Source organism: Acanthopagrus latus, chromosome 3, assembly GCF_904848185.1.
Source record: "Acanthopagrus latus isolate v.2019 chromosome 3, fAcaLat1.1, whole genome shotgun sequence".
Taxonomy (NCBI): Eukaryota; Metazoa; Chordata; class Actinopteri; order Spariformes; family Sparidae; genus Acanthopagrus; species Acanthopagrus latus.
This window is the reverse complement of record NC_051041.1, coordinates 25,095,114-25,122,508: the sequence shown is the minus strand read 5'-3', so window position 1 is coordinate 25,122,508 and position 27,395 is coordinate 25,095,114. Positions and strand designations below refer to the sequence as shown.

Genomic DNA, 27,395 nt, shown 5'->3' with positions numbered 1-27,395 from the left:
ACCCTTCCTGTCACTTTTGTGGACCTGGGCTGCCTAAATAGTGACGTGCGGGTAGGGGTGGGAACATCTGATGACGCAACCAGGAAATGCTCCAGAGGGTACACTATCCCATTTCACAACAGGCTGACTAGTGATGGGAACGGCAGTTCTTTTTACTGTACTGAATCTCTAGACTCCGTTCAGTAAAATGATTCGTTCAAAAGATTTGTTCACCGAATCGTTCACTGCTCTCCAACTCCCTGAACCTATAAGCAGCCAAACGATCCGTCATTCAGTTAATAACTCAGCCCTGAGGTTCACGTTCACTTACTGAGGGACGGTGTGCAATCATTCGCGGGAGACGCAGTGCTGCTCTGAGTGGTATACATGCACTCAAATTATAACACGGTGAAAGTGTCCTCTGTGCACAGTAAAATCACTTAACATGATGCTACACGGATGTTAGCAACACAGCGCTAATTTTAGCAGTACAGTTACTGAATGTGAATCATCTCCTCTGCCCTGGCTGAGTGAGAGACACAGCGCCACTTTCAGCACAGTGCGTTAACGAGAGACACTTCTCTGCCTGCAGTAGGTTCACGAATCATGATTGAATCACCGAGCGAACGTGATTCACGTCCTGGCATCCCTTGTTCGCGAACGACCTGCTGAGGACGTGAATCACGTTTGCGCTGTCACTGAATCAGCGCGAACGTGAATCACATTCGCAAATTTGAGTAACGGCAGCTGCTGAGAATCACGTTTGCGAATGTGAGTGACTTTTACTGTGCAGTAAAATCACTTAAGATGATGCTACACAGATGTTAGCAACACAACGCTAATTTTAGCAGTACAGTTACTGAATGTGAATCATCTCCTCTGCCCTGGGTGAGTGACACAGCGCCATTTTCAGCACAGTACCTGAACGAGAATCTCGTCCTCAGCGTCAGTTCTCTGCCTGCAGTAGGTTCGTGAATCATGAACAAATCACAGCGCAAACGAGAATCACGTCCTGACAGTTCTCTGAGTGAGTCGTGGCAGTTCCACTCCCGGCCGGCATGATCGCGGCTGAGCTCAACTGAACTGAGAAAGGAATGAATCAGTCCATGAAGTGATCCCGTTCACTTCGTTCACTGAAAAGATCTGTTCGTTCTAACGACACGTTCGTGACCGACACAACACTAAGGCTGACGCGGCCTGCAGGTCTCTCTGATCCCCCGTTTACACCACGGGAATACGCAGATATTTCCCTGCGGTTTGGCCTCTCATTTACACAAAAACCCAGTTTTTAATCACAGAAAACGATTATTTCTAAAAAAAAAAAAAAATTAATCCAGCCAAAGTGGAGATTTCTGAAAACACCGGTTATGTGTTGCCTTGTCAACTGGGAGAAACAGGGTTTTAGGTTCTCAAACGTCACATTGTGTGCCAGAAAATGCATGTGCGTTGTTGTCGATTCTGAGAATTCGGATTGGATTGCATGGCTTTATCCTTCTCCCTACACTGCCGCCTATAAGTTTGGCATTGTTATAATGGCGCTTGACGGCGTATTAATGCAGACACACCTGCCTTCAATCACACACACTCACACACACACACACAAGAAAACGTGTTGCAGATTAATTGAGGAGTCTCAAAGCCTGTAGAAGCAAGCTGCTGTGTAGTCTGGTGGTGCAGCAGTGTCACACCATTGTTTTGTCAAAGGGGGGGGTTCAAGCCAACAAAATGTTTGTTTAATTATATATTTTTAAATACAGATTAATATCTAATAATTATAATTGAACAAATAATAAAATGGTGAAAATGTTAAGATCTTCTGTGGTTGAGAAGTTTGTTTTTAGACCAAAATCAATGCAAAAATGATATGATTAATTCTGCTTCACGAAGTAACCAGATAAAATCAATAACCACTTCACACATTACTTGCATTTATAAAATTTATTTATACAGATATATTCATCTATACAGTCATGTATGTATGATAGTATGTATGTCATTATATAGAAATCTATGCATACTGCATCCTTTCACAGAGGAGAACAGAATCACATATCAGCACTGTTAACACAATGACAGAAGCTCTGGATATTCAAAGGCCAGACATTCTGAATTCACTGATGGAGAACAAAAAGATGGCATCGCAAAAATATATCAATACCAGCAACTCAGCAGTCACTTCCACTCAGCTAATTTCTAAAAATTACAATCACTTCAGTGATATTACAATCATATTTTACATGGAATAGTCCTGCTTACTCAGCTTTAACTACACTCTAAAGCCTGTATATGATGTAGAGCAGGTTTTCTGTGGGAGTTGCTGGATGTTTTCTCTGCTTTAAGTTGGTCAACAGCAATGAGTGTCTGAATCGACTGCTGAGCAGGAAGAAATCTCAGAACCAAATTTCCTCTTTCTTTCAGGAGAAAAATATAAGAAAAGGGAAAATGTATCTGCAGGATGTTTTAACAGGTCCTGAATTTGCTTTCATTTCCACTGACCCATGTCCAGAAAAGCAAACCACAGAATGACACTGATACATTTGATTTGTCACAATGCCCAAATAATTTAGAAAAATAACCCACTACTGACAGAAACACAGAATAGCACGTAAACGACTGTATTAAAATCCAAAATAAGATGTGGTCTTATTTTGCTTCCCCAGTTGTTCAAATTAAACATTCTGTGGTGACCAAACTGCAAAGCAGGGACTCTCAGCAGCTTCACGTACACATTCTTCTTCTGTCAGTCATTCAGTGTCCAGGGGTTTTTACGTTTACAACTCCACACTTATCATGAGAGCAGCAGCTCCGTGTGCCATTGAAAAATATACACAAGTTTGTCGACTCTTTACTATATAGCTCAAATCAAAAAGCAGTCACATATTGCACTATGAATGCAAAAATACAAGTCTACACTATACAGAAAAGTGCTTCTAACATTTGTATAGTTGCAAACATACAGTATGCTACACACGAACACAAAACACATATTCATTAATCAGTGTGTCTGTATGTATGCTTTACCATCACACAGGCAGACGCGCCCTACAGTACAGTACAGTACAGTACAAGAACATTTTGTGGTCTTCTTCCCCCTTTAAATGTCATGAGTGGGCTTGTTCAATTTAAAGACTGAAGGAACAAAACCCAAAGCCTCTTGGGAGAATAGAGGTGCAGGTGTGGTTGGTGAGGCAGAGCTGATGGTCCATGTCGCCTCCAGGCGCCGTCACAGGCTAGTATAGTTTGTGACAGGGTGTCAAGTACAATAGGAAACTTCAGGAATGGACCTTGAAGGCCAGCAGCTGCTCAGAGTGCATGTTGTTGAGCGAGCGCAAGTCGGGCAGTTTGAGCAGCAACTTGGTGAAGATGGCCGACTCGTTGGGGTGGTTTTTGGTGATGAGGCTTCGCAGGGCACGGATAAGTGTCTCCTGAAGGGCCTCAACAGAGTTTACGTTTTCGATGCCTGAACGATCTGGAAGAGTGGATGGGGCAATGTTAGAATGAGAGGTTCTAGGTCTTGGAAAAAAAATGCTGATTATTCAGAGCAACTTAAAAAGGTAAGTATCATTTTATAGTGTAATGCTTTGACCAGATCAGAAAAGAAGAGAAACCACACAGTAAAGACAAACTCACCTGCAGAGACCAGAACCACAGCAGTGAAGAGACTCATCTCCTCCTCACTGAGGCCCAGGTTGGTGAGCTTCTCGCTGAAGTCAAACATGGAGTTGAGGAGGTCCCCAGCACCCATGGCTCTCAAAGTGTCAACGCTGTATTTCTTCCCACCCAAAAAGGTGATGGTGCGGTCTCTTACATCAAACAGAGAAGCAAAGCGAACCACCAACACCTGGCAGACACAAACACCACTCGGTCAGTGTGACACCAGCAATTATAACAAGAACAACTTCATATGAAAACTGACATAGATCCATGGCATGTTGTTATAGGAAAATATGTTGTACCTCGAAGGTTCCAGCCTTCAGCAGGCTGACCTGGTCGGGCTGGGACAGGTCTCTGAAGCCTGGGATCTTCTTGGCAAACTCCACCACCTCCCTGACAGCAGGGGTGAAGCTTTGAGAGAACTCTTCCCATACCTCATGGCCAGACTTATGAGGGTCCACATGAGCAGACGTGTTCATCGGACAAACCTGAGGGCAACACAGTGGGGCCACAGATATTGATTAGCCACTAGTTGAATTCCCCACAACCTTTTGTTCTTTTTCATATCATTGCTTTTGTTTACTGTCCCAGCAATTCCCCTATGACCTGTGGGTAGCTTTCGTCCAGTGAAAAGGCATTGATAAACCAAGTGATAGTCCCTACTCAACACCATTTAGCATACAGATACAGTTGGTGGCTAGCTCTAAAAAGCACTAAAAAGCTAAAAGACTAGATTTTTTTTCTCTATAGTTCTGGAAACCAAGGTAATCAATATAAATGCTCCGTATCTGCTGGAAGTGTAGACAAGCAGCTGTTTGCTAAAACTTTTGCCACATCAATTATATAAAAAAAGAGACTGGGTTGCATGTGTCTGGTTTACTGCCCCAAGTGGTCAAAAGAATCATAAAGCTTAGATTAAGTTCATGTCTTGGTTTATTTCGACACTGACCTTGCAATACAACTTTTATTCATATTTTCCCTCATCTACTATTTATTTTTGTCCCATGTTTTTTATCCCATTATCTTCTCTAATTAATTGAGCTCTTTTCATTGACATCTAAAAAGGTATTTTAATCCGCCTGAATTTCTTCATTAAATATGTTCAGTTGACTCTGTGTTGTAACTTTTGACTATCTTACCAAATGCATTCTGTTGCCTCTTCTCCACAGAGGCATGCTGTAGGCTCCATTGTGGCCCTCGGTGGATGGAGCTCGGACAGCTCCATGGTTGTAGGTTGGACAGTGGCTGGTGGCAGCACTTCTGGACAGTCTGAAGGGGCAGTGGTTGGCTGTGATGTTCTCCTGACCATGGGGTCCCAGGCTTGTTGGGGGGTCCTGTACTGCCATGGTAACCAGGTTGTTGTGGTGGTTCCAGGCATCCTGCCCCTCCTCTATCCTGTGGGTTTTGGTGTTTTGGGCAGAGCCACTGTTCAGGGATCCTGTGATGGGCGGGGCATTAGCCGCCAGGCTGCTCTGCTCCTGGTTGTACATGAATGTCTCCTGGTGGGCCCTGGTCACTGAGCCGATCACCTCCTCCTCCCCACTGTCTGAAGCACTGGGCGAGGCTGAGCTGGAGCTGGTGTCCATGGCGACGGTGGGTTCAGGGTCAGAGCTGGAGTCCGATTGGCTGGATGGTGAGCAGGAGGGGGTGGGGCCAGAGTCCTCAGAGGTAGGTTTCGTGGCAATGGTTGGCAGCGGTTTGCCAATAGGTAGCGTCTGGCTGCTGTGCAGCTGGTTGTTGTTCATCATGTTGTTCATAGCACTCTGCATCTCCAGCAGCATGCGCTGTTTCTCCCGCTTGGGAATGCGGCCAAAACGCACAGCTGAACGGGGAGGAGACAATCATTTCAGAACCATTCACCTTTTTTTTTTTTTGTGCTGACTTATAAGTTAGACAATAATGTCAGTTGTGCATTCAGTTTTTACTCATTAGATATAAACTTCTTATTTGCATCTTTTTAATTTTGACCTACTTAAGTAATCCATTAAAGCTGTAGACTATTTTTTGTTATATTTGCTAAAACTGTCATTATGATCCAACAGTAGAATAAAATACAGGTCAGCTGTGTTCAAGTTCACTGTCTGTGGCTCCACCCAGTGGCTGTAATTTGATTTGCAAGTATCCACCACTCCTAGATCAACATAACCTATCAGAGCCAAGGGGAGTGTCTAAGAAGTGTCAATCATTCTCATGCATCCCTCGCTGGCAGCCCCCCTCCCTCACACAGCCCATATTGGGTAGTGCTCCGCTCAGTGCATGCTCTTATCTGGTCAGATACATTCAAACTCAAGCCCAAACTGTAAACAATGGTGGAGAACAGACAATAACAACAGTCTAAAAATGCTCCACCATTGCCCATGTCAAAGTGAGTAAATAAGAAGACTGACGAAAAAAAGCAGTGTAATAAGATGTTGTTGTCAAGCTACGTAGCTTGTTGGTAAATCTAGCTTGTTGGCTTGTATGCTAACTCTGGTGTTTAGCTTTGTCTGTCTTTCAAGTGACCAGGCAGTTTTAACATTAGTCTGTGTTCAGTACACTCTGAAGTGGTTGAATTATTTTCAAGGCTTATTTTGTTGTTATTTCAAATCCACCATTTTAGTTATCTGGCGTCTTCTGCTGCTGTCGTTACAAGCCTGCTTGTGCACGGCAGGCTCCTCTGTCAGGAGAGTCTTTGAAGGCAGGGCTGTAGTGCAGCAGGGAGGATGAAGGAGGGAGCTGGGAGCTGTGCTTACTCAAATTTCTTGACTGAGTCCACTTTTTTCTAAAAACTCCAGACTGCAGCTTTAAATACAGTGTTGGTATGAGTGTTTGTTTATAATTACCAATCTACAAAATATCTGTGGTTGTTTACTTAAAGGGATAGTCAATCTATTCGGTCAAATCTATTCGTGCTAACGGATAGCACTGCATGTGCTGCAGACATTTGGGGGGGGGGGGGTCTTACTCTGTGTCACAGTGTTTTAGACCATGGATTAAACTTACACTGGAATATCCCTATATTAGTATAATATATTTCTATATGCTGATTACATTGTAAAGTAAGTTACCCATACTTCTTAATGTCTGCAGCACATGCAATGCTATCCGTTGCTGGCCTTACTTATTTTGCTGATGAAGACAACAGTACAATGTTTCTATGTTTATTCACATGGCCCACACACCTGTGTAATCCCTGCTATTGACAGACTGAATCGAAGAGTGCTGCTCTATTGAAGCTGAGAGTGAATATTACATTTACTCACAGTCTCTTGACATGCCCACCATCAGGCATTTCTTGAAGCGGCACTGCTGGCAGCGGTTCCTGTTGATCCTCATGATGGGGCAACTCTCATTCTTAAGGCACTTCTTATACTGGATGTTCTGCTGGATGCTCCGCCTGAAGAAGCCCTGTTAGACCGACATAGGGTTTATTTTAATTCTGATAATCACTATTTCATTTAGGTTTTTCTGTTGAATAAATAAAATATTATTCAAATTATTTACAATTATTTCATCTTTAGTTGCAGTGAAACTGTATAATATTAACTAATCGGCATATCAGTCTAAAACACATGTGTGTGCATTTGGTTTGTGTTTCCCCTCTAAGGCATGCTTATGTGTGTTGGCTCCCCACAGTTAACTAGGCCACACTGCAATGATCAGGGGGAGCTGATTTAAATATGGGGAGCCTGAACTAGTTTCCTACAGTCTCTGGGCGGTCCTGTACAGATGGTTGCACTGGCAGTGACCCACTTCAACTGCAGCCCAAAGTCATTGCTACACTCACCACTGTGATTCTCATTCAGTGTTTGATGCATGCGTGTGTGTGTTTGTGTGGGATTTTCTCACCTTACAGCCTTCACAGGCATGGACGCCATAGTGGAACCCAGAGGCAACGTCTCCGCAGACCTTACAAAGTAGCACCAGGCCATTGATCTCTGATAGATACAAATACATATTCTTACAATTGGTCTGAACACAACAGTGAGTTTTTTCTGTGAATTTGGTTGTTTTAGCAATTCAGTTCAGCAAATGTTTACATCAACTTGCGGTGCCTCAAAAAGGAACAATGATGACGAGGACTTGACAGTCATCATCAGTTAAAGCAGTGTTGAATAGGACTCTAGGTACTGTATCGTAAGCAACCTGGATGACTAAGAACCTTCATCAACTTGAATAGAGACCATTTCCTCCCTGTTTCTACATTCATTCAAATGGGCAGAAAGCATCCTCCTAGCGCATAATTGATTGACCGACTTACTTGTGATGCCGCATTTTGCAGTGGAGGAAGAGCGTCCACTTTTCTGAGTCCCTGGGAGGTTTTGGCTGGCGGTGGGGAGGGCGGGGTCAGCAAGCTGACCATTCTGGTGGCAGCTGGGCGAGGATCCGCGAGGCGGTGATGATGACTGGTAGCTGCTGTTGGAGGAGTCACTGTGACATGACTCAGGGCTAGAGCTGGAACTTGAGGAACTGATGTAGGCTATTACACCTCCTGGTGGACAAAGGCAGAGAAAAATGGGTCATGATGACACAGACTGAGATACAGCTCTCATTTGTATTTTTAATATATTAGATGTTTTGTTTTTTTTAATATTTTACCTTCTGTCAATAAAACCCATTAAAAAGTATATATATATATATATATATATATATATATATATATATATATATATATATATATATAAAATATGGGGGTTTTTTGTTTTTTTTGCTTATATCTTCTTATGCAGTGCTATGGAGCTTTCTGTTATTGTCCAAAAAACACTAAAACCACATCAATAAGCAACACTGTCCCACTGCATGAAAATGATCCTTTACTACCATGAACATGTACGCAATAATCTATTTTCATTTGATCCCACATACATGATCCTGGTACCAAAGAATACTCAATAAACATCATGTATGAATCCGCTGTTGAAAATAGTCCCCAACAAATGCCTCATATCATCCTGTCAACATTTAATGACATAGGTGTGACTGGCAAAAAACAAAAAAGGAGGAAAATATACGGCTCCACTATGTTTCTCTTTACATTTTTTTTTCCCATTGTTGGCTTCCCAAATTCTTAGAACATAGTGTTAAAGAAAAATTGAAAAATAACCCTTAAAAATGGTGACTACTGGTGAGATTTTTGGAAAAAAATTCATTTTCAGAATTTCAGAATCAGAATCTAAGACATGAGACAAAATAGTGTGGAAGTTGACATTGCTGCTTGAAAATATGTTAACATCTTGAGCATTGGAGAACATTATTTCCATTATTTTCTTTATTATTATCTTTTTTTATGGAAACAGAATCTGTTTCAGAAGTAAGTGGGCCACATGACATGAACGCTATTGAGAAGAAAAAAAAATCTGCATATTAATATTCATATAAAATAAAGGAAGCACTAAAATACAATAACAATAGGTGTGTCACATTCATCCAGTTTACTAATCTGCTGCTGGTTTGGAGTCACTGGGCAACATGACATGGAGGATATTGAAAAAAGTGCAATTATCATGTATTAATATACTTATTCTAATTAATTTACTGATGGTCCCTAAATTAGTTTCCAGTGATTCGGCGTGAGGCTCTGGAAGTGAGCTAACTGTCCTCCTGCTGCTAACACTGGGTGAACCTCAGTAAAGTCGCAGTCTGACCCGAGTGAATATCCGCCGAATATCCAACCTGAAAATAAATTCACTCTGGTTCAATGATTCACCTGTTGCATCCTTTGAATAAGTTGATGGTGTAGTGGTGTAGTGCTTTCACTGTGTGCAACTTAAATTCGCCATTCACCAGTGCTATTAAACCTACAAAAACCATGCCTTTTTTTACGGTGGCAGCGCTGAAAATCCAGCAGAAGAATGCATATATATCTGACACATCAGATAACCTTCCGAAACGATTGCAGCCTCTTTGGTGGAGCTTTGCTTTGAATGAAATTCCGTCGTGACAAATAAATGGGCTACTTGCCAAGTGACATGAGGACATGAAGCAGAGGCCAAAAAAACAAAAAAACAAAAAAACAAAAACAAAAACAAAAAAAAACAAACAAACAAAAAAAGCAGATTTGCATGATTTGCGAGAGTCTAATTTTCCGGAAGAATCACACCCCTGTAATAAATACAACAAACATACAAAAAGATCAACGTCATTATTTAGTTTTACTCTATTTTTTGGGTCATTTCATTAATCTTAAAGTTTTCTTATGCTGTTTTTTTTTTAGCAGCAACCTCCAGTGTCCAGTCTTAATACTTTAATTCAATCCTTTACTATTTAAGTTTCTGTAGGTGGTGCCTTATCCTTTGTTCTGTCATGGGGGCTTTGACTGACTCCCTGCTGCTTCCTTTTGCTCAAATGAAATGTAACTTTCTCTCAGCTCAGGATGTTTTAACCGTGGGACATACAGACTTAACATAAAGAGGGCAGATCATAACAAGACGACAACAGCTTCCTCAGCCAGTCCGAGCCGAGCAGACAGGTTGCTGCTGCTGCTGAGCCAGTTTTTCCCCTCAACATAGGCTGACCTGATTCCTTCCCCCTGCTATTCTCAGTGATTAGGTAACAGCCATTACATAATGTCAGCTTCACATGGGTGTGTGTAGTAGGTAGTCTGGCCCCTCCCTGCAGCCATTCACATATACAGGCTGCTTATCAAATGGATTGAGTAGCAGATCACATTCTGAATGGGTCTATTTTATTTCACCTAAAATGTACAGATATAGATAATATATTTCAACCTAAATAGTTGGACAAAACATCCTGCATTTTAGTTTGACGATTTCCAGACTAAATTCGATCAGTAATACATGAATGTATGATGTATTTGACAATACAACATCATTTCCGGCGAAAAAAAGGAAAAAAAAAAAGACAGACAACCAAAAGCTGTCTTTAGTCATCAACTCTGTCCCAACTGAAAGCCCACCTCCTCTGAAACAATATTCCATAAATCACTGAAGAAATGAGTGTCAGTGCATCATAGTCTCAAAGAAACTACCCATCATATTTGTGTAAAGATACAACAGAGCACTTGACAAAGCCAGACAAAACACAACTTCAGAATAAAATCGTGTGAAAATATCATGAATCATTTCGAAGTGTAATGATATTAACAAGATAGTCTGCTCCAAATTGAGCAATTGTTAATCCTGCTTAGAATATAATTACATTGAACTGTAGTACCAAGTGAAATATTGAGAGTCAAGTCATCAAATTTGTTGTCTTGGTTTGATTTATTCTATTAAACTTGAAAAAGCTGGAAAACTGTAATATATAAGAAGGTGCTGCATTGAATGAGACATGTCACAAATAATTGGAAACTCACAGAACTGTACCAAGGGAAATGTGACATCTACACTAACTGTTTCTATCACCACCCTGGCTTCATTTAATTAGTAAATTCAACATTATAACCACGGTTCAGATGGATGTCAGTTGAAGAAATATGTTTCAGGCAAACACGCTCTGAGTGACGCTGTGAAACATACAAAGACTAGTGTGTTCCCCGGGCCATGAATGCACCATAACTTTAGGCGTTCTTCAACACGCCCCCACGTGGACCAAAGCAAGTTCCTTCCCGGGAAAACTGGGTCAACGCGCGCCGCTGCGAGATGCCTCACGTGTATCCGCGGCGAGACGCCACACCAGCTTGACGAGAAGAATTATGCAATGGCTACGTCACGGTGTCGCTCGGCCTATGAGTGGCGACGCACGAGGAGCGTAAACACAGGTGCACATGGCTAGGGTGATGGGTCCATGTGAGAGGAGACGACTGCAGTGCTGCTGAGGCCAGCTACTTGGGTAACAACAACAGCCCACTGGTACTCCTAACCCAGTTAAACCTGAACACACCAGTGGACATTATAACCTGCAAAATTTAAGGCGTTTTCGACGGTTTGAAATATGCTCATATTGCTTGAAATATTTCATTATGCTAGTCTTGCTACTTTTACGACACATAATTTCACGGAATCAGTAGCTCAATATTATTACACACAAGTAACGATGCAGCCACTGTCATTTAAATCAGAGTTAAAGCTCACTTACCAGCTTTGGTTGACTCCATTTTATGAGAGTTTGGGGGGTTTCCTCCTCCTCTGCTACCTCGATGCCGAAGCCGTTTTTCTATTTTAGTGTTCAGCAACTGAAAAGTCGCTGCTTAATTCCGGCTGAGAAATTGGCTTTTAAACTACAACATTTACACCAGAACCCGAAAAACCGTAATACTGCGGTGGGCTGTCAGTGACAGACGGACTAGCGAAAATATAATTACACTGGGAAGAAAAATGTCATTTCAAACCGAGGCAGCAAGTTTTCACACATCCAGTTTCAATGACACCAAAAGGGCAGGTTTTTCGTCCTCGAAGCCAGCGGTGAATTTCCTCTGTCAGTTGAAAGAAACGACACGACTCGTCTGTTTTTGAGCTACATCTAGAAATAAATCATACTGCACTTTACGGTGGAACAAGAAAAAAGCTGCGTTGAAGGCGCCAGTGGTTTAGAGGATTGGTTTCGCAGTGGTTGTTTCGAGTAGCGAGTGCAACCATGTGACCCAGTTCACCGGCTCCTCCCTCCCTGCAGCCCTGCTCTGGTGTCAATGTAACCCACTGACATACTTTCACCAATCAAATTGAACAGAACCATTGGCAAGTACATCCTGTTTTTTACAACAAAAAAACGAGTACGTTGCAACATATTGTAGCTGGCCCATAAATATTTTATATTATATATTTATATTATTAGTATTTATATTTTATTTACATAGATTGGTCTGATACAAAGTAGTTCTTGTTTTTTTTATGTGAAAAGAGGGCAAAGTTAAACTTGTAAATCTCACTTATTATCTTTCTGTATTTGAATGCCATTATACCTTTCATATATTGCAAAAGCAACTTCTTTTCCTGTATAAATGTCATCATCTGGTCATCGTCCAGGGTTTCCCCCTGAAAATTTGCTAAGCCTGGAGGTAGGTTAGAAGGGCGGCCCACCGGCGCGAAGCATGTTTGGGTTTTTTTGTGACAGGGGCCTGGCTGGACAGGCCAGCAACTGACTGATGGCAGTGCCCTATCTGTAACAGATTCATGACGTAGTAGAATTTAGAGCGGTTCCAAACTGCCTTGCATTAAATCAATGTTAAAAGTTAATTGGTGGGCAATTTCATGCTTTAGGAGCCAAGGCATTTAAAACCACCAATTATGTCTTCATGCTCCATATTAATCACTGGCTCGAATGCTGCAGTGATTGACAAGCCTACAACATGAAAATAGTGCAAGCTAACTATTGGATATTTCATAATAGATATTTCACGATAATTAGTAACATATATTTATCTTTGAAACAATGTGGCATTCTGGTTGCTGCCATATAGATGCTGGTGCGATGGTAGAGAGACCCAACATGAGTGTTTAGCACATCTTGCCTTTAAGTAGTGCAAGGAGCTTCAATAAAAGCTCTGGTCGAGGATCCCTGCATTGCCCGCTGGGGGTGGCTTCGACAGACTCAGCAAAACATGCCTAAAACCAAAACTTTGACTTTATTAAAACAGCTAACACCCTTAACTCTGAATTTAATAGCAGCGTTTTACAAATAAACCACTGTGAAATTAGCACTTATATTGTTTTCACATAGTACAACACAAACAAAACAAAACTTGCTGTAATTGGTCAGATACAACCATCCGCTGAACGTCTGGTCCACCAACTAATTTTGATTAAATCTACAGGTTCTGTGTTTCCCATTGCGGCATGGGCAAGGCTGCTCTGCCACTGCAGTAGATGACGAGCATTCATGCATGCTACATCCATGCTAGCTGCCTCATCAACCCGTGGCTCAGCCAACATCGCTCCGTTAACAGGGGGGACACTAGGTAAGCACCTCGAAAACACACTGATGTCATCATCATGACGTCACTGTCAGGCTTCTTTAGGGGCCGCAGTGCCGGCTTTCTATGTGAATTCATGGTGGTTCGTCTTTTAGGCGGAGATGTTTTGCTCTGTGTGGATCTCCATTGGCGGAGAATTGGTGAACCACGGCTGCGGCATTTATGTGTCTTTTTGTGTGTGAATGGGTCTGGTTTGTGGGGTGTTAGGTGATGAAAAGGACGCCTGACCTCAGACCTGCTACATGTTTACGTGTTGACCAAAAGATGTCACCATTGCGCTTTCAACTTTGTTACTGATGTACACAAACCCATTTTGAATATATAAATACATAAACGACGCTTAGCCTGGTGGTGGGAAATTTAAGACTGGCGCCAGGATATCAGCCAGTTCTTCATAGGGCTGACGTATAGGGAAAAAAACCACAATTCACACTCACATTCACACCTACGGGTAATGGAGATTGACTGATTAACCTAAAGGGGGGTACACACATAAGGATTTTATAAATCTTAAAAGATTTTTTATTTGTAGAGCCCCTACACATGAAGATTAAAAAATCAGCTTTGATTGTACTGTGTGTGGCGTGCTCCGATTTTCTCAGCGCAGGACACCACACACATAAAGATTATCTGTCTCATGGCCGATCTAGAATCTAGTCCTTCGAGCAAGAAATATCGCGTGATCTACAGTAACCAATGGCAACAACCTCAGCGTCACCGGGCTCTTCAGAAAAGGAAAAGAGCATAGACTGTATATAAAAAAAGAGTAAAACGTTTTAAAACATGAAAGACATGGAAGACATAGAAGAGGGAATGTGAGCTTTTCTGACAACACACAATACTTGCATTAACCACCAGTATGACGGTTAACAGTAGCGCATAACGTTTAACGTTAGCGCCAACGCTAAGCCTATTAAAAACATTAAAATGGCTAATTCAAACACCCCCATAGGAAAAGTTAGATCTCACCTCTGTTTTTATTTATGTCCGCTTCCGTGTTCCTCAGTCAGCTGGTTGGCTGCTTTGCATTTCACGTCACATTTCGCGGAGTAGTGACTCAGGAGTCGTCAGCTTTCCCCACACATGAAGAGTTTTTGTCGTAAATATTGAACAAGTTTAACATTTACGATTGTTGGTCACGACCCGTTTCCAAGCAAATTATCGGGACAAATTGACTCTTAACACACTCTTATAAGACAGAAGATAATCTTCCGTGGTCAGCAATGGGTAAAATCAGAGCAAAATCAGGCCGATTATCATTATGTGTGTACCCCCCTTAACTTGCAGGGTCTTTGGATTGTGGGAGGAGTACCTGGAGAAAAAAACAACGCAGATACAGGGAGAACATGCAGAATCAGTACAGAAAAGCCCTACCCCAGCTGGGCCTTGAACCTAGGACTTTATGCAAGGCAACAGTGCTAAACTGTATCTCTGCATCTTAAGAGGTCCTGTTCGGCCATGATTACCTTTGACCCAAATTGGCTCTTTCTTCCAGCATAGGGGCCCGAGAGTCCCTCTCACCTCCCAGCTGGCAAGAAGAGGAGTAACTGTCTTTGCATCTCACAGAATCCCCGTTTCTGTCATTAATTACCAAGTTGACTGTTTTCTCTAAAGGAGCTCTGTCTGTCAACACCTGCTTTGCCTGCTACACTCCCCTCTCAGGGAGAGAATGCCGCTTACTCTAGCGTAGCATGCGCTAATATTTTACGGTGGATGTATCGCTATGGCGAGATGCTGTCATTCAACCATACCAGTTTGACCCAGAATCGGGCCCAGAAAGAGAGGCTCCTTAATAAGTACAGACTCTGCGGCTGCAGCAGGACGTTTCAGAATGGTTAGTGTGTCTGAATAATGTTAGTTTGTTCGTATGTGTTGTTACAGTTACTACCATGTAGCTAATGGCTAACAGCTAGTAAAAGCTGTGTTTGTCTCCAACACAGTCTCCAAACTCTTGGACACTGTTCGCATTGTCTATCTCTCCATGTTTCCAGGTAGGCAGAAGGAGAGCTACGGTTGTAGCTGCACAGATTCTCAAGGAGTGAGGGGAATAGCGTTCTGGGGAAAGACCGCAGCTCGGGAAGAGAAATTGCAGCTTTGAAGAGAACCAGAATCTCGTCATTGGATTGCAACCATCGGTGATAAACAGAGGTGCCGACTGAGGGGTCGGAGAATGATGATGCAGAAATTTCATCATGGAGGAGAAAGGACAAAAGGAAAAACCCATAGAAGGCCATTAGCAGAACCGCTTCAAACATAACATCGATATAGAGTGAAAAACACCTTTGTCTTAGCCTTAACACCAACTATGCACCATTGAAATGGTGAGAGGCAGTCTTTTATCATTGCCGGGAGGACGTGCCTTTTTAAGGCCGTTTAGGAGCAGCTGGACTAAGGAGGAGGTTGGCGCAGAAGGAAGAGAAGAAATACCAAGCTGAATCATATGATTTAATTGTACTTTTGGCTAGACCAAGTCTCATGTATTTGGAGGCAGAGCACAAGAAATCCTGCAGAGGCTTGGACGTACTTAAACTAGCATCATCTGACTGAATGGAGGGCATGGCATGCTGGAGGGCTTGGCCTGGGGATGCTTAGTTTTGAACTCCTGAAATTTAAAGCAAGAGAGAGCATCAGCTACACAATTTTCATGACCAGGAATGGAAGCAGCTTGCAAAATGAAGTTGTTTAGAACGCATGTCCAAGTTAAACGTAGCATGAGACTGCTATTCATTAGAATTTAGAGTGCCCCTTATTGTTTATTTCTACTGTGGCAGCGTTTTCACAAAACACCATAATTTGTTTCCTGGTCCATCTGCTGCCCCATAGTAAACAAGCAACGACAATGGGATAAAGCTCCTAAAGAGCAGTGGATTTGGGTTTGTTGCCAAGGGACTGCATCTCAGGTGGCCAGACATTTGCAAACCACTCGTTAATGTAAAACCCCCCCAAAACCAAGCGAAGGGGCCACATCAGTGAAGAACTGGAGGGAATCCAAAGACTCCACAAAGTCATTATAAAAGAAAGAAATGCCATTCCATCACATAACAAGCCCCAAAAACGCAGATCTGAGCGACAGCCTAAAACTACACTGTCTCTTAGATTTGGAACGGAATTAGCCAATACTAGCAAGCGTGATACAAATGAACAACCTTGAGGGATGATGTGCATAGCAAGTTAAGGTGGCCCAATAGAGATACAAGATCTCTTTTAGGGAAAAAAGCAGCAGCAGAGCAGGATTTGATAGCTTCTCTGATGCAGGTCAACTTGTCTTGTGGCAGCGATGCTTGCATAAGCACACTACCAAGGGTGATGCTGAGAAATTCTAAGCACGTGCAAGGGCCTGTTGTTTTCTCTTCTGAAAGAGGTACACCTAACTCATGGAAAAGGCTGTTGACTATGGAGATGCTGCGAGCTGGTGGGGATGAGGGAAAGTCAACTACTAAAAAAGTTGTCTAGAAGATGCAAGATGAAAGGGAGTTTGCAGATGTTGTAGAGCAGGGGTGTCAAACTGATCCAGTAAAGGGCCATGTGGCTGCAGGTTTTCATTCCAACCAAGCAAGAACACGCCTGATTTGGATCAGCCAACCAATCAGCCAACCAAGCAAGAACACACCTGATTTGGATCAGCCAACCAATCAGCCAACCAAGCAAGAACACACCTGATTTGGATCAGGTGTGTTCTTGCTTGGTTGGAATGAAAACCTGCAGCCACATGGCCCTTTACTGGATCAGTTTGACACCCCTGTTGTAGAGGATCCAGCATAATGCTTCTGACAGGGTGTTGAAAATGCGAGGGCTACTGTGGCAACCAAATGTCAATTTAACTGAGAGGTAAAACTTAGAACGCCATTTTACACTGAAAAGATGCCATTGTGAGGGATGTAGTGGCATGACTTTGAAGGCATCTACGATGTCTACTTTCCCCAGCCATGCACCAACCCCTGCTGACTTGGTCATCTACAGAGGCGTAGAACAAGGAAAAGGGCTCTTGAGGGATTAAGCTATTTATACTCGGAATGGAAGAATTATGAGGAGCTGAGAGATCAATGATGAGACGTTTTTTGTTTGAATATTTCCTGGTAGCGACACCTATCGGGCTTACTCTGAAGATGGAAAAGGGGGATTTTGACAATGGACCTATCATGTAGCCCTTTTTAACCTCTTATAGGAGCTCACCATTTCTGGCTCCATGAGAGTGGACTGCAGGTTTTTAAAGACAGTGGTTGCTTGTGGGAGCCAGCATAGACCTGCTAGGAAACCTTGAACCAAGCCAGTGAGGAGATAATTGACAAAGCATCTATTAGGGTGGATCAAAAGAGCTTTGGAGAGAGCTGGAATATTCACTGGATTTGAAGAATGCTCCTTATTTATTTCCCCGATTTTGCAGGACGAAGCCTCCAGGGACACACCAGCTACACACATGCATAAATTTACAATTGGGATAAGTACAAACATTCTCGTTGAAATTAATGCAGGTAGGAGACTTGAATCCTGAGGGAAAAAATACCTGTCGCTTCGGAGGATGGTTTACAGGATTTAACACAGGACTTTTTTGCTGAGGCTTTGGGGTGGACAGATCTTGCAAAGCAGTTCTTGGACAGCGGGAGGTTGTGTGGGAGAAGGAACCACAGATGGAGCAGGCTAGAGTTTTATGTAAAATGGTAAAATGTCTGCTGATTAGGGGCAGGTCGATTACGGACCAATCCAGTCTCTGATTGAGATTATAGTCAGATAGGTGTCAAGTTCTTATTGGCGTTGCGGATAAATTTCGCATATGGTGTCTCTAAAGACACTAAAGGCAACATTAAATTCTGCCATAGTTAGAGTTTTTGACAATCTAGGATCACTGTCTTTGAGAACTACAGTGAAATTCCCACAATCCACAAATCTTTTGTCAGCAGGTTCAGAAGCGCATAAAAGAATCTTCACCAGATTTACGTCCTGGCCTGTTAGAATTTGGTTCCTGAGAGAATCAGGAATTGCTGCTGCGGGGGCAGGAACCGAGAGCCCATTGTTGGAGCTGGAACTGCAGTTCCCAGAGTCCTGTGGGGCGTGACGTCGGCAGGAAGCGGGGCAGCAAGAGCCGTGTCAGAGGTCAAAGCGGATGGGCCTGACGAGTCGTTTGCGGGTGGTGTGGGAGTGACGGTGCAGACGAGGCGCATCTGATTTTTTTCCCGGAGTGAACCTCGGCAGACTGAGCCTGGGTTGCGGCAATGACCCCGATTTCTTCCTCCGAGGATGGAGACTCACTCCCCAAGTCGGAGATGGTGAGAGACATGGCGATCGACACAATCAGGAGGTAAAGTAGCAATCGCATCAGCAATTATAGCAGAATCGATGATCTAGGAAAGCATTGAAAGAGTAGGCGGCAATGCTTGTGCGGGGCAACAGCAGCATTGACGAGCCAGAGGGAGAGAAGGGAAATTCATGCAGTTTAAATAGCCCGCTCAATAGAGAGGGTGTGTTTGTAAGATGGTCTGTAGAGTGAAGTATGTCACGTGTGTATGTGGCAGTGCAGCTCGAATTGACTGCCTGAACTAGCTCACAGGTGTCACTTCATGGATAGAATACTCACTGCATGGAGACAGTCATTATTTGTGTTTAAAAATATGTTTATTTCTGTTCCCATGGAACTGGAACCCTGACACACATCTTCACTTTTCACTACATCACAAAAACATTGATGCAATTTGCCAATTTCATCGCAGTTATGTGCTTTGATAACCACCCACAGGTGTCTCTAGCTGAATTTTTAACCACTCCTCTTGACAGAATCAGTAAAGTTTCTTGGCACAGACTGGTTTCTGCACAGTCTACATGTTCTCTATGAGGTTCAAGTCAGGACCTCTGGAAGGCCATTCCAATACCTCAATTCTATCCTCATTTAGCCATTCCTTTACCACTTTTGATGTGTGTTTGGGATCATTGTCTTGTTGGCTGGCCAAAAGACTGCCATGAAGACTGCTTGTTCCTTGCTCATCGCTCCTCAGAAATTCCTCCTCTGAAGGATGAATGACTTCTTGTCTGTGTTTGGGATCATTGTCCATTGTCACATTTATTTCACATGTATTATATATTGCACACATCATGTACACACAAGGACATTTACGGTATATAGTATGTTTATTTTTATTTCTCCCAAGGGGGCTCAATAAAGGAACATACTATTTTATCATCTTATCTGTTGCAACACCCAACTGCACACAAGATTGAGTCTTTGGCTGATGATCAAAGGTTTTCTCAAAGAATATGGAGACAATCCTCCAGCTTCATTATTCCATTTACTTTTTTAAGAGCAGCCACCACCACCACCATGCTTGACAGTAGGTGTGATACGCTCAGGGTTAAAGGCCTCACTTTCTCTCCTCCAAACATAATGCTGCTCATGGTGAAGCCCTGCGAGTCGATTACCGAGTTCAGTCAAGTTCCGCAGTTCAAGGATGTTATAAGTTTATAACAGTTATTATTGAGAGCGGACAGAGAAAAGAATGAAATTGAGTATTTCTAACTGCATTCGGTAATCGACTCGCAGGGCTTCCCCGCAATGACCAAGTTGCTGCAGGAGAGTGGTGAACTGTGTTCTCTATTCAGTAGAAATCTGGGAAAGCTAGCAGTTGATGCCTTGATGTGCTGGTACCCTATTTGTACTGTTGCTGAAGTTTGGTGCTGTTATAAGCATTATTTGTGGCTATTTGTGTCTTTTTGATGGTGGTTTCTTGGTTGGAGGCATAGACTGCAGATACACTGCAGTCTATAAATTTAATCCATGGTCTAACACACTGTGACACAGTAAAACCCCCTTCAAGAAATCAAGTTTTGTTGTGGCTTTTTGATGGCGGTTTCTTGCTGGGGTCATAGACTGCAGAGTATTGATATCGTGCAGTCTGAGGTTACTAAAACTACATAAGCTAGTGGTCGGAAAACTTGATCTTTCAATGGGGGGTCTTACTCGGTGTCATGGTGTGTTAGACCATGGATTAAACTTACATTGGAAAATCCCTTTAAATTACTCCTGGTGAAAACCCATCATTTCCTGATTTTTCTGCTAATAAAAGCTTTAAAATGACATTCTTAGTGTGAAGACAACAGGGAGGTATAATGTTTACAGCTGCTCCTGAGTGCTAGTCACAGCCTGGGACCAGCCTGCTGCTTTTAAATGTCTTCTGTCCAAGAAAAGTTATCTTTAGTTGAGGAGCAGGTACCCATGTTGCCAACATGTTGCTAACTAGATAAGCATCTCTTTCTCTGCCCTGTCTGACGGATGGTCCAGTTTTTCTGTTCAGCTGCATAATTTAATGAACTGGTAGCTTCAATTCAGCAGCATCATAAAACTCTTTTGGTTTGAGTCTTTCCTTAAATTGTATTCCAGTAACCTTATCATTTTGGTCAGTACATTTTAAAAGATGACAACCATGTTAAAAGATGGGATAAACCTCCCCAAGTCTAGGTTTTAAGTGAATACCAGATCACAGTTTAAATTGGACTTAAGATTTTGGTGCAATACAACAGAATAAAATGTATTCTACATTCAGAGAAAACATTACACTGAGGTTCACCGAGCAGTTTAAATATATTCTTTCTCAATTTTGAGAGACTTTAGATAGACTCATTTACTTTATTTTTTATTAAAAAGTGTTTCTTTTAAAACAGAATGTTTAGGAAACAGAGCTGTACAGTGGTCACAGAGTTTCAGATTTGAGGTCTTCTGTCATATTCTGCTGGTGGCCACCTCATCTTCCAATTATTCTGTTATTTATCTGTAAATTAAGGAATCCATGGTATTTATCTGAGTTTCAGACTTAAATCTACTTGACCACGGAAGAGGCAGCCAATCTCCAATATTCCCTCAATCATTTGTAATGATTACACCAATGTCACAGAAAATGTTCTCAAAAGAGAGCCCTGATTGGCTGTCCCATCTAGTGAATCAGTGATGTTAATCTCACTCCTCTCAAACATGCATGGACCACACATGCATGTTGAGAGCCAGTTTGTGGTTTATTCAAGTGCAGCCTTAAGCAGAAGAGTTGAAGCAACACATTTGTGCAAGTTCTTTCAATTGACTTTGGTGTATCAGGGCCCTCACATCTAGCTGAGTGAAATACTTTAGTGGTGCTGTTACTTCAAAACCATAACCATAAAATGTCACCTCACTGTACCCTCTCACCCGTAAGACGTGCACATGTGAAAGTATGCAATGTGCCATGTAGGGCACTGGTGTCTTGAGAAGCAGCCGTGTGACCTTACTGTTAATTTTAACTGTAAGAGTGTGAACTTAGCATTTCTGCGGCCCGTGATATGTCACTGATTAAATAACATATGGAAATTAGGACAAATGCATCACTTGTTTGAGTTCAGGCCAATAAAAGGGTTAAATGCTCACTCACATTCAGGACCAGTGTCATCAGTTGACCACTTTTCATTTGCTTCATCCCCCTTCCATCACCTTTGAAAATATAGTATGTACTGATTCTGCATTGCAATGATAAAACAACTAGCGTGTTGTTACACATTTTGTGGAGTTGCATACTTACAGTATCCTATATGTTTCAAGTTGAAATGCAGAGAAATTCACCAGTTAACAGTGTAACAGTGTGTTTCATTTGGTTGTCTGTATTTCCGGATAAGAATGTCGGCAAACAACACCTCATCTGTGAAAATTTGTGCGATAATGTGCATTTGCAGTGCAATTACGTCACAACGCCTCGCGAAGGGTGTCCCAATTCAAAGGGTCCTCCAAATGCACCCCACAAATGAGCCCTGCTTTTACCTGTTTTTGGAGGCTGCACCGCTAGTACCCTTTGTGGTCTAACATATCCCAAGATTCATTGCACGCCCGAAGAGAAGAAAGAAATAACCTCAAGTGGTGTAGAGCTTGCATTTAAATGTAAGTCAGTGCGTTTACATGACACTTAAGAAAACCAAATTACTGGGTTAGGCCGACTACGATCAGATCTTTAAGATGCATGTATACACCTTAGTCTGAGTAAAATCAGACCAGATCGGATTTCTCATAGTCGAATTAAAGCACCCAAATTATTCGATTGATAGTTGCATCACTCCTGCATGTATACATTCCAGCGGATCGGATCGGATTTTGCATGCTTTCTTTCCTCCGAAATCACTGCAAGCAATCATGTACACCATATACGAAGTGTACAAAGATGTAGCTTCATCTCGCTCTTCGTACACCATCTTTCTTGAATGCCGAGGCAGCTGGTGATGTAAAGAGGTCAGCCGGAGGTGTTTCTGTTACCACGAGTTGAAATGGGTACAGTGCCACCTAGCATACCGGGGTATGACACACTCTGGCCCAATAATCCGATTTTCTCACCGGCATGTATATTCGGATAATTGCAGTTGTCTGACTGAGTGGCATAGTCGAACTATGGCTGTAATCCGACTAAGCTGTGCATGTTAACGCACTGAGTGTTGGGTTTTTACTAATTTTAACATCCAACGGCAGATATATTAAACTTAAAGGGACATTAAAACCTCTAAATGTCAGTTAAAATACGTTGGCAATGCTCAGCTTTGTGCTTTTGGAGGTCAAGCCTTAAAACCCTTTACTTTCAAACGTTAGATGTTCAGACTTATATCTTATATCTTATTGTGACTGTGGAGATGTTACAGACTCGTTTTACTTAATATACATAAATGGACTAAGATGAACAGATTTAGATCAGGCTGTGATCCCTGCCTTATTTCCAGATTGTCAAGTCTAGTTCAACGTTTGAATTGAATAAAGAGCTAAGTTTAGGATTTTCCATATGATGATTATATTTTTTTGCTGTCAGGCCAGAAAAAAGCGGGACCATTTAAAAAAAAAAAAAAAGTACAAAGTAGGTGTAGGTTTGAATGATGATGTGGAAACTAAATTGTATTTGTTTTACCCATGCAAGTTAATAAATAATTGGCTGAAAACATGTTGATTGATTTCCACTGCCTTAGGATTGTCCTCATGGATGAGGTGTTAAGACAGAGGCCTTCCACTGCCCCCCACCCCATCCTAACTGCTTCCATCCCTGAGCACACACCAGGGCCAAGTGACCAGGAGGAGGATGATGACGATGATATGGAGGAGGAGAGCCAGCCTGGGCCGAGGAGGCTGCAGAGAGGATGGAGCGGCTCTTCTCTGCTCCAGAGGACAATCATTACATTATTTCTGTTGTTATTTAGTTAATTTATGAGTTCTCTTGAAATGAATTGTTCATAATTTTTCATTTTATATAATTCATGAAATAAAATATTGTTCTATTGTTACACATTGTCTATTCCATTTAGTATTTACAACTTAAGTACAATTTATAACAGCAAACGGCATCACATGCTACTTTTCCAGGACAACAAGGGATTGAATGTTTACTTTTATTATTAAGGTCTTAATATTTACAACTGTTTACAAAATTACAGCATAAATAACTATTTACAGATTATTATTAAAGGGTTAACCTTTAAACTTCCCCAACTGGGGGACCTTGGGGGTTTTAACCCTAACGCTTAAGACATGCAGAACAACCACAGAGCCACTACTGCACTAATTATGAAAGAATGTAGTCATATTTTATATCAAGTTAAACAGCAGAAGCTGGGCTACAATGTGTAAAAAACATGTTTATATTACCCAAAAACAGCCCAAACACTACTCAAATAAATAATAAAACATCAAACTTCGTGAATCACCCTAACCCTAACCCTAACCCTAGAAAATTGGCTTGGGGCTTAAAAGGTTAACAAAAACAATTATTATTGAAAACAATATGAAAACAGTTACAAATGATGTACAGTAACAGGTTGAGCAGCAGTCCCTGGCAGTGCTGCTGGGCTGGATGCAATGCCACAATAAAGAACCTGGTGTCAGTGGGACATCATCTGGGTCGGTACTCAGGGGTCCAGTCTCCTCTGTCCACCACATCATCCATCAACTGGGTTTGCAGTTCTGACTCAATCAATGCCATGTCACTAATAATGTTTTAAGAGCGCTTCCGGTTATGGCGCATGGCTAGGCGGACACGTGACAGGGAGCTCCCATGTAAAATCCATCAATTAGATATCAATTATAGTCTACAGGAAGTAGTAAACCACTGGCCTCTGAATGCAAGAAACAACTAAAATGCCCAAGAAACCACAAACCAAGACTTCGGGCCCCACTGAGTCTCCAGGTGGCTCCAGTAGCTCCCCCACCCTGACAGAGCTAACTAATTCCGATGCGAGGAACGATGACACAACTAGTTCTGGTCAAATTCTGGACGCTATTCATACAATGTAAGAAGACTTTGTATCAAGGTTTGATGGGCTGCTGGGCGCTATTCGGGGAGTGCAGGGGGAACTAAAGGCATTGACCTGCAGAATGACTGAAGCAGAAGAAAAAATTAGCATCAACGAGGATGACTTAGCATCTCTGAAAACACAGTCAACCAACATGAAAGCAGCCATGGACGAGCTAGTGTTAAAGGTGGAAGACACTTCTTCCACAAATACACCAGGACCAAAATGGCTTCATTCAGGGACGCCAAGGTTTCCATAATATACGACGAGTGCTTAATATTATGTTTGAAAAATCAGGCTGTATGGACATCGCTGTTTTTTCATTGGACGCAGAGAAGGCCTTTCACAAGGTGGAGAGGCACTTCCTGTTTGAGGTACTTCAAAGATTTGGCATAAAGAAGAATTTCTCAGCTGGATTCGACTTCTCTATGCTGACCCCCAAGCTGTAGTTTTAACAAATGGACTTTAAGTTGCACAGGGGCACAAGACAGGGCTGCCCCGTCTCCACTGTTATTTACCTTGGCAGTCGGGCCACTTGCCATGGCAATTCGTAATCATACTAATTTCAGTGGCATAAGGATAGGAGATATGGAACATTGTATAGCCCTGTATGCTTATGATGTAATTTTGTTTTGCTCTAATTTGAAACAGAGTCTATCAGCTTTATTGGACCTAACTTATTATTTTAGCAGCTTTGCAGGATACAAAATACATTACTCCAAATCTGTAATATTATTCATGGATGAAAAGGATCGACTAAACCCTCCACTTAATACTCATTTTATGGTTTCACACAATGGCTTCAGGTATCTGGGTGTTAATATCTCCCCCACTACCGACAAAGTTATTCCTAATAGCCACAATACTTTAATAGATAAGGTCACCCAACTTATAAACAGATGAAATAATTCGCCCATTTTTATGATTGGGCGAATAAATGTGGTAAAATGTCAATTTTACCTAAATGTATGTATCTGTTTCAATCTATCCCACTTGCTCCCCCACCCTCACTCTTTAATTCACTTGGAAAGCTTTTTTCTAACTTTATATATTTTATAAACAAGCGTCCTAGGCTCAAGCTCTTGCTACTGTTTGTACATATGACAGAGGCAGCTTGAGTGGTCTTTCTGGGCAGCTCAAATCAGAGCAGGAATGTTTTATTTTGAGAGAAACCACCCTCCAGCCTGGGTTTCAATGAGGCACATTTAATTAACATTCCTTTAAACTATATTCATACTCTGCCAACAAACAGAAGCTACTCTAACATACAAAAATTCCTTTTCTCAAAAATACAGTAATGATCTGGCACAATGCTCCTGCATATCTGGGAGAGATAACTATCTCAGTTTTCTCCAATTTATGGTAATGACGACTTCCAACCTTGTAGAGCAGATCTGGGGTTTAAGATCTGGGCATCCCAGAGTATAGCCAAGTTAGCTGACCTTTACAATGAAAACCTGGTTCTCATGTCATTTGAAGAGCTCAAATCGAAATATAGATTTCCTGCAAACATTTTTTAAAATTTCTACAACTTAGCTTCATCTTTTCTAAGCAGAACAATAATCTGAATCTTCCTCCCCTCTCCAACCAAAGGACTACACTTTGAAGTTTTTACATTCTAAGGGGTAGGTTCCATTATTACATAAGCTTTTTGTAAGCAAGTCTAAAGAGTCATCACAAGGCTTACTTTCAGCTTGGAGAACAGACCCACAGGGGAATTTAACAGAGGAATGGTCCAAAGCATGTTCTCTAGCTCAGACCCAATCATAAACACAAACTCCAAACTGCTGCAATATAAATGGCTAAGCCGACTATACATAACACCAGCTAAGTTACACCACTTTAATTCTAACATACCTGACACTTACTTCAAATGCAAAGACCAAAAAGGAACCTTATTTGATTTATTTCATTGTATGTGGGAATGTCCACAGATTCTCTTTTTGAGAAAGTTTTAGACCTTGCTAGCCAAATCACAGGTGAGGAAGTTCCTCTTAGTCCTAAATTGTGCCTACTGAATTAACTGTTATTTATTGTATTATTTATCAATTAGTCGATGTCATTCTTTTTTCCTTTAAACAATGCAATTAGCCGAGTTGATTCTAATGACTGTAGCACACTATACACTGACATGAACATTTTCTGTTACAAATGACGCCAAACCTGTGTACTTTCACATTCATAATTAGATTCACTTATTTCTCATTGCAAGTCTCCTGTTTTATTGTCTATTGTGCCTTGTATTTTGTATGTTAAATACAAATCAAATGTTTCAAGAAAAAGAATAACATTCAAAGTCTAAAAATTCTACAAGATCTTTCAAACATCCAATCAAAATGGAAGCTATTCCATTTATATTGAGCTATGACATTGTTAAATGACTAGATTCGTCACACTTAGCGAAAATTTCAAAAAGCCAAATGTTTGATTACTGCATTGACTGAGGCAAGAAAATGATGGAGGGAAAGCAAACAAGTGACATCACTTGTATGCACATTTACCAATAAAATCATCCAGTAGTACACAAGACTTTTAGTCATTAGACTTTACACACTGGTGTATGAGCTGTCAAGTCCCTCAAGGAACCTATTCCATTTAAAAATGCTAAAATGGCATGCTTCTAATGGCTGAATGAACCAGACAGGAC

The 27,395-nt window shown here is 41.7% G+C and overlaps 1 protein-coding gene across 1 annotated transcript; it reads right to left on the bottom strand.

The window, feature by feature from the left end:
- Nucleotides 1-1,902: 1,902 nt before the first annotated feature.
- nr1d2b (nuclear receptor subfamily 1, group D, member 2b) lies at nucleotides 1,903-12,178 on the bottom strand. The gene is made up of 8 exons (XM_037093050.1): nucleotides 11,650-12,178; nucleotides 7,874-8,104; nucleotides 7,462-7,550; nucleotides 6,876-7,020; nucleotides 4,773-5,455; nucleotides 3,936-4,121; nucleotides 3,610-3,820; nucleotides 1,903-3,448 (listed from the first exon to the last, which is right to left on the bottom strand). The coding sequence occupies exons 1-8, from the start codon at nucleotides 11,666-11,668 to the stop codon at nucleotides 3,252-3,254; spliced, it is 1,761 nt and encodes a 586-aa protein (XP_036948945.1). The 5' UTR covers nucleotides 11,669-12,178; the 3' UTR covers nucleotides 1,903-3,251.
- Nucleotides 12,179-27,395: the final 15,217 nt, after the last annotated feature.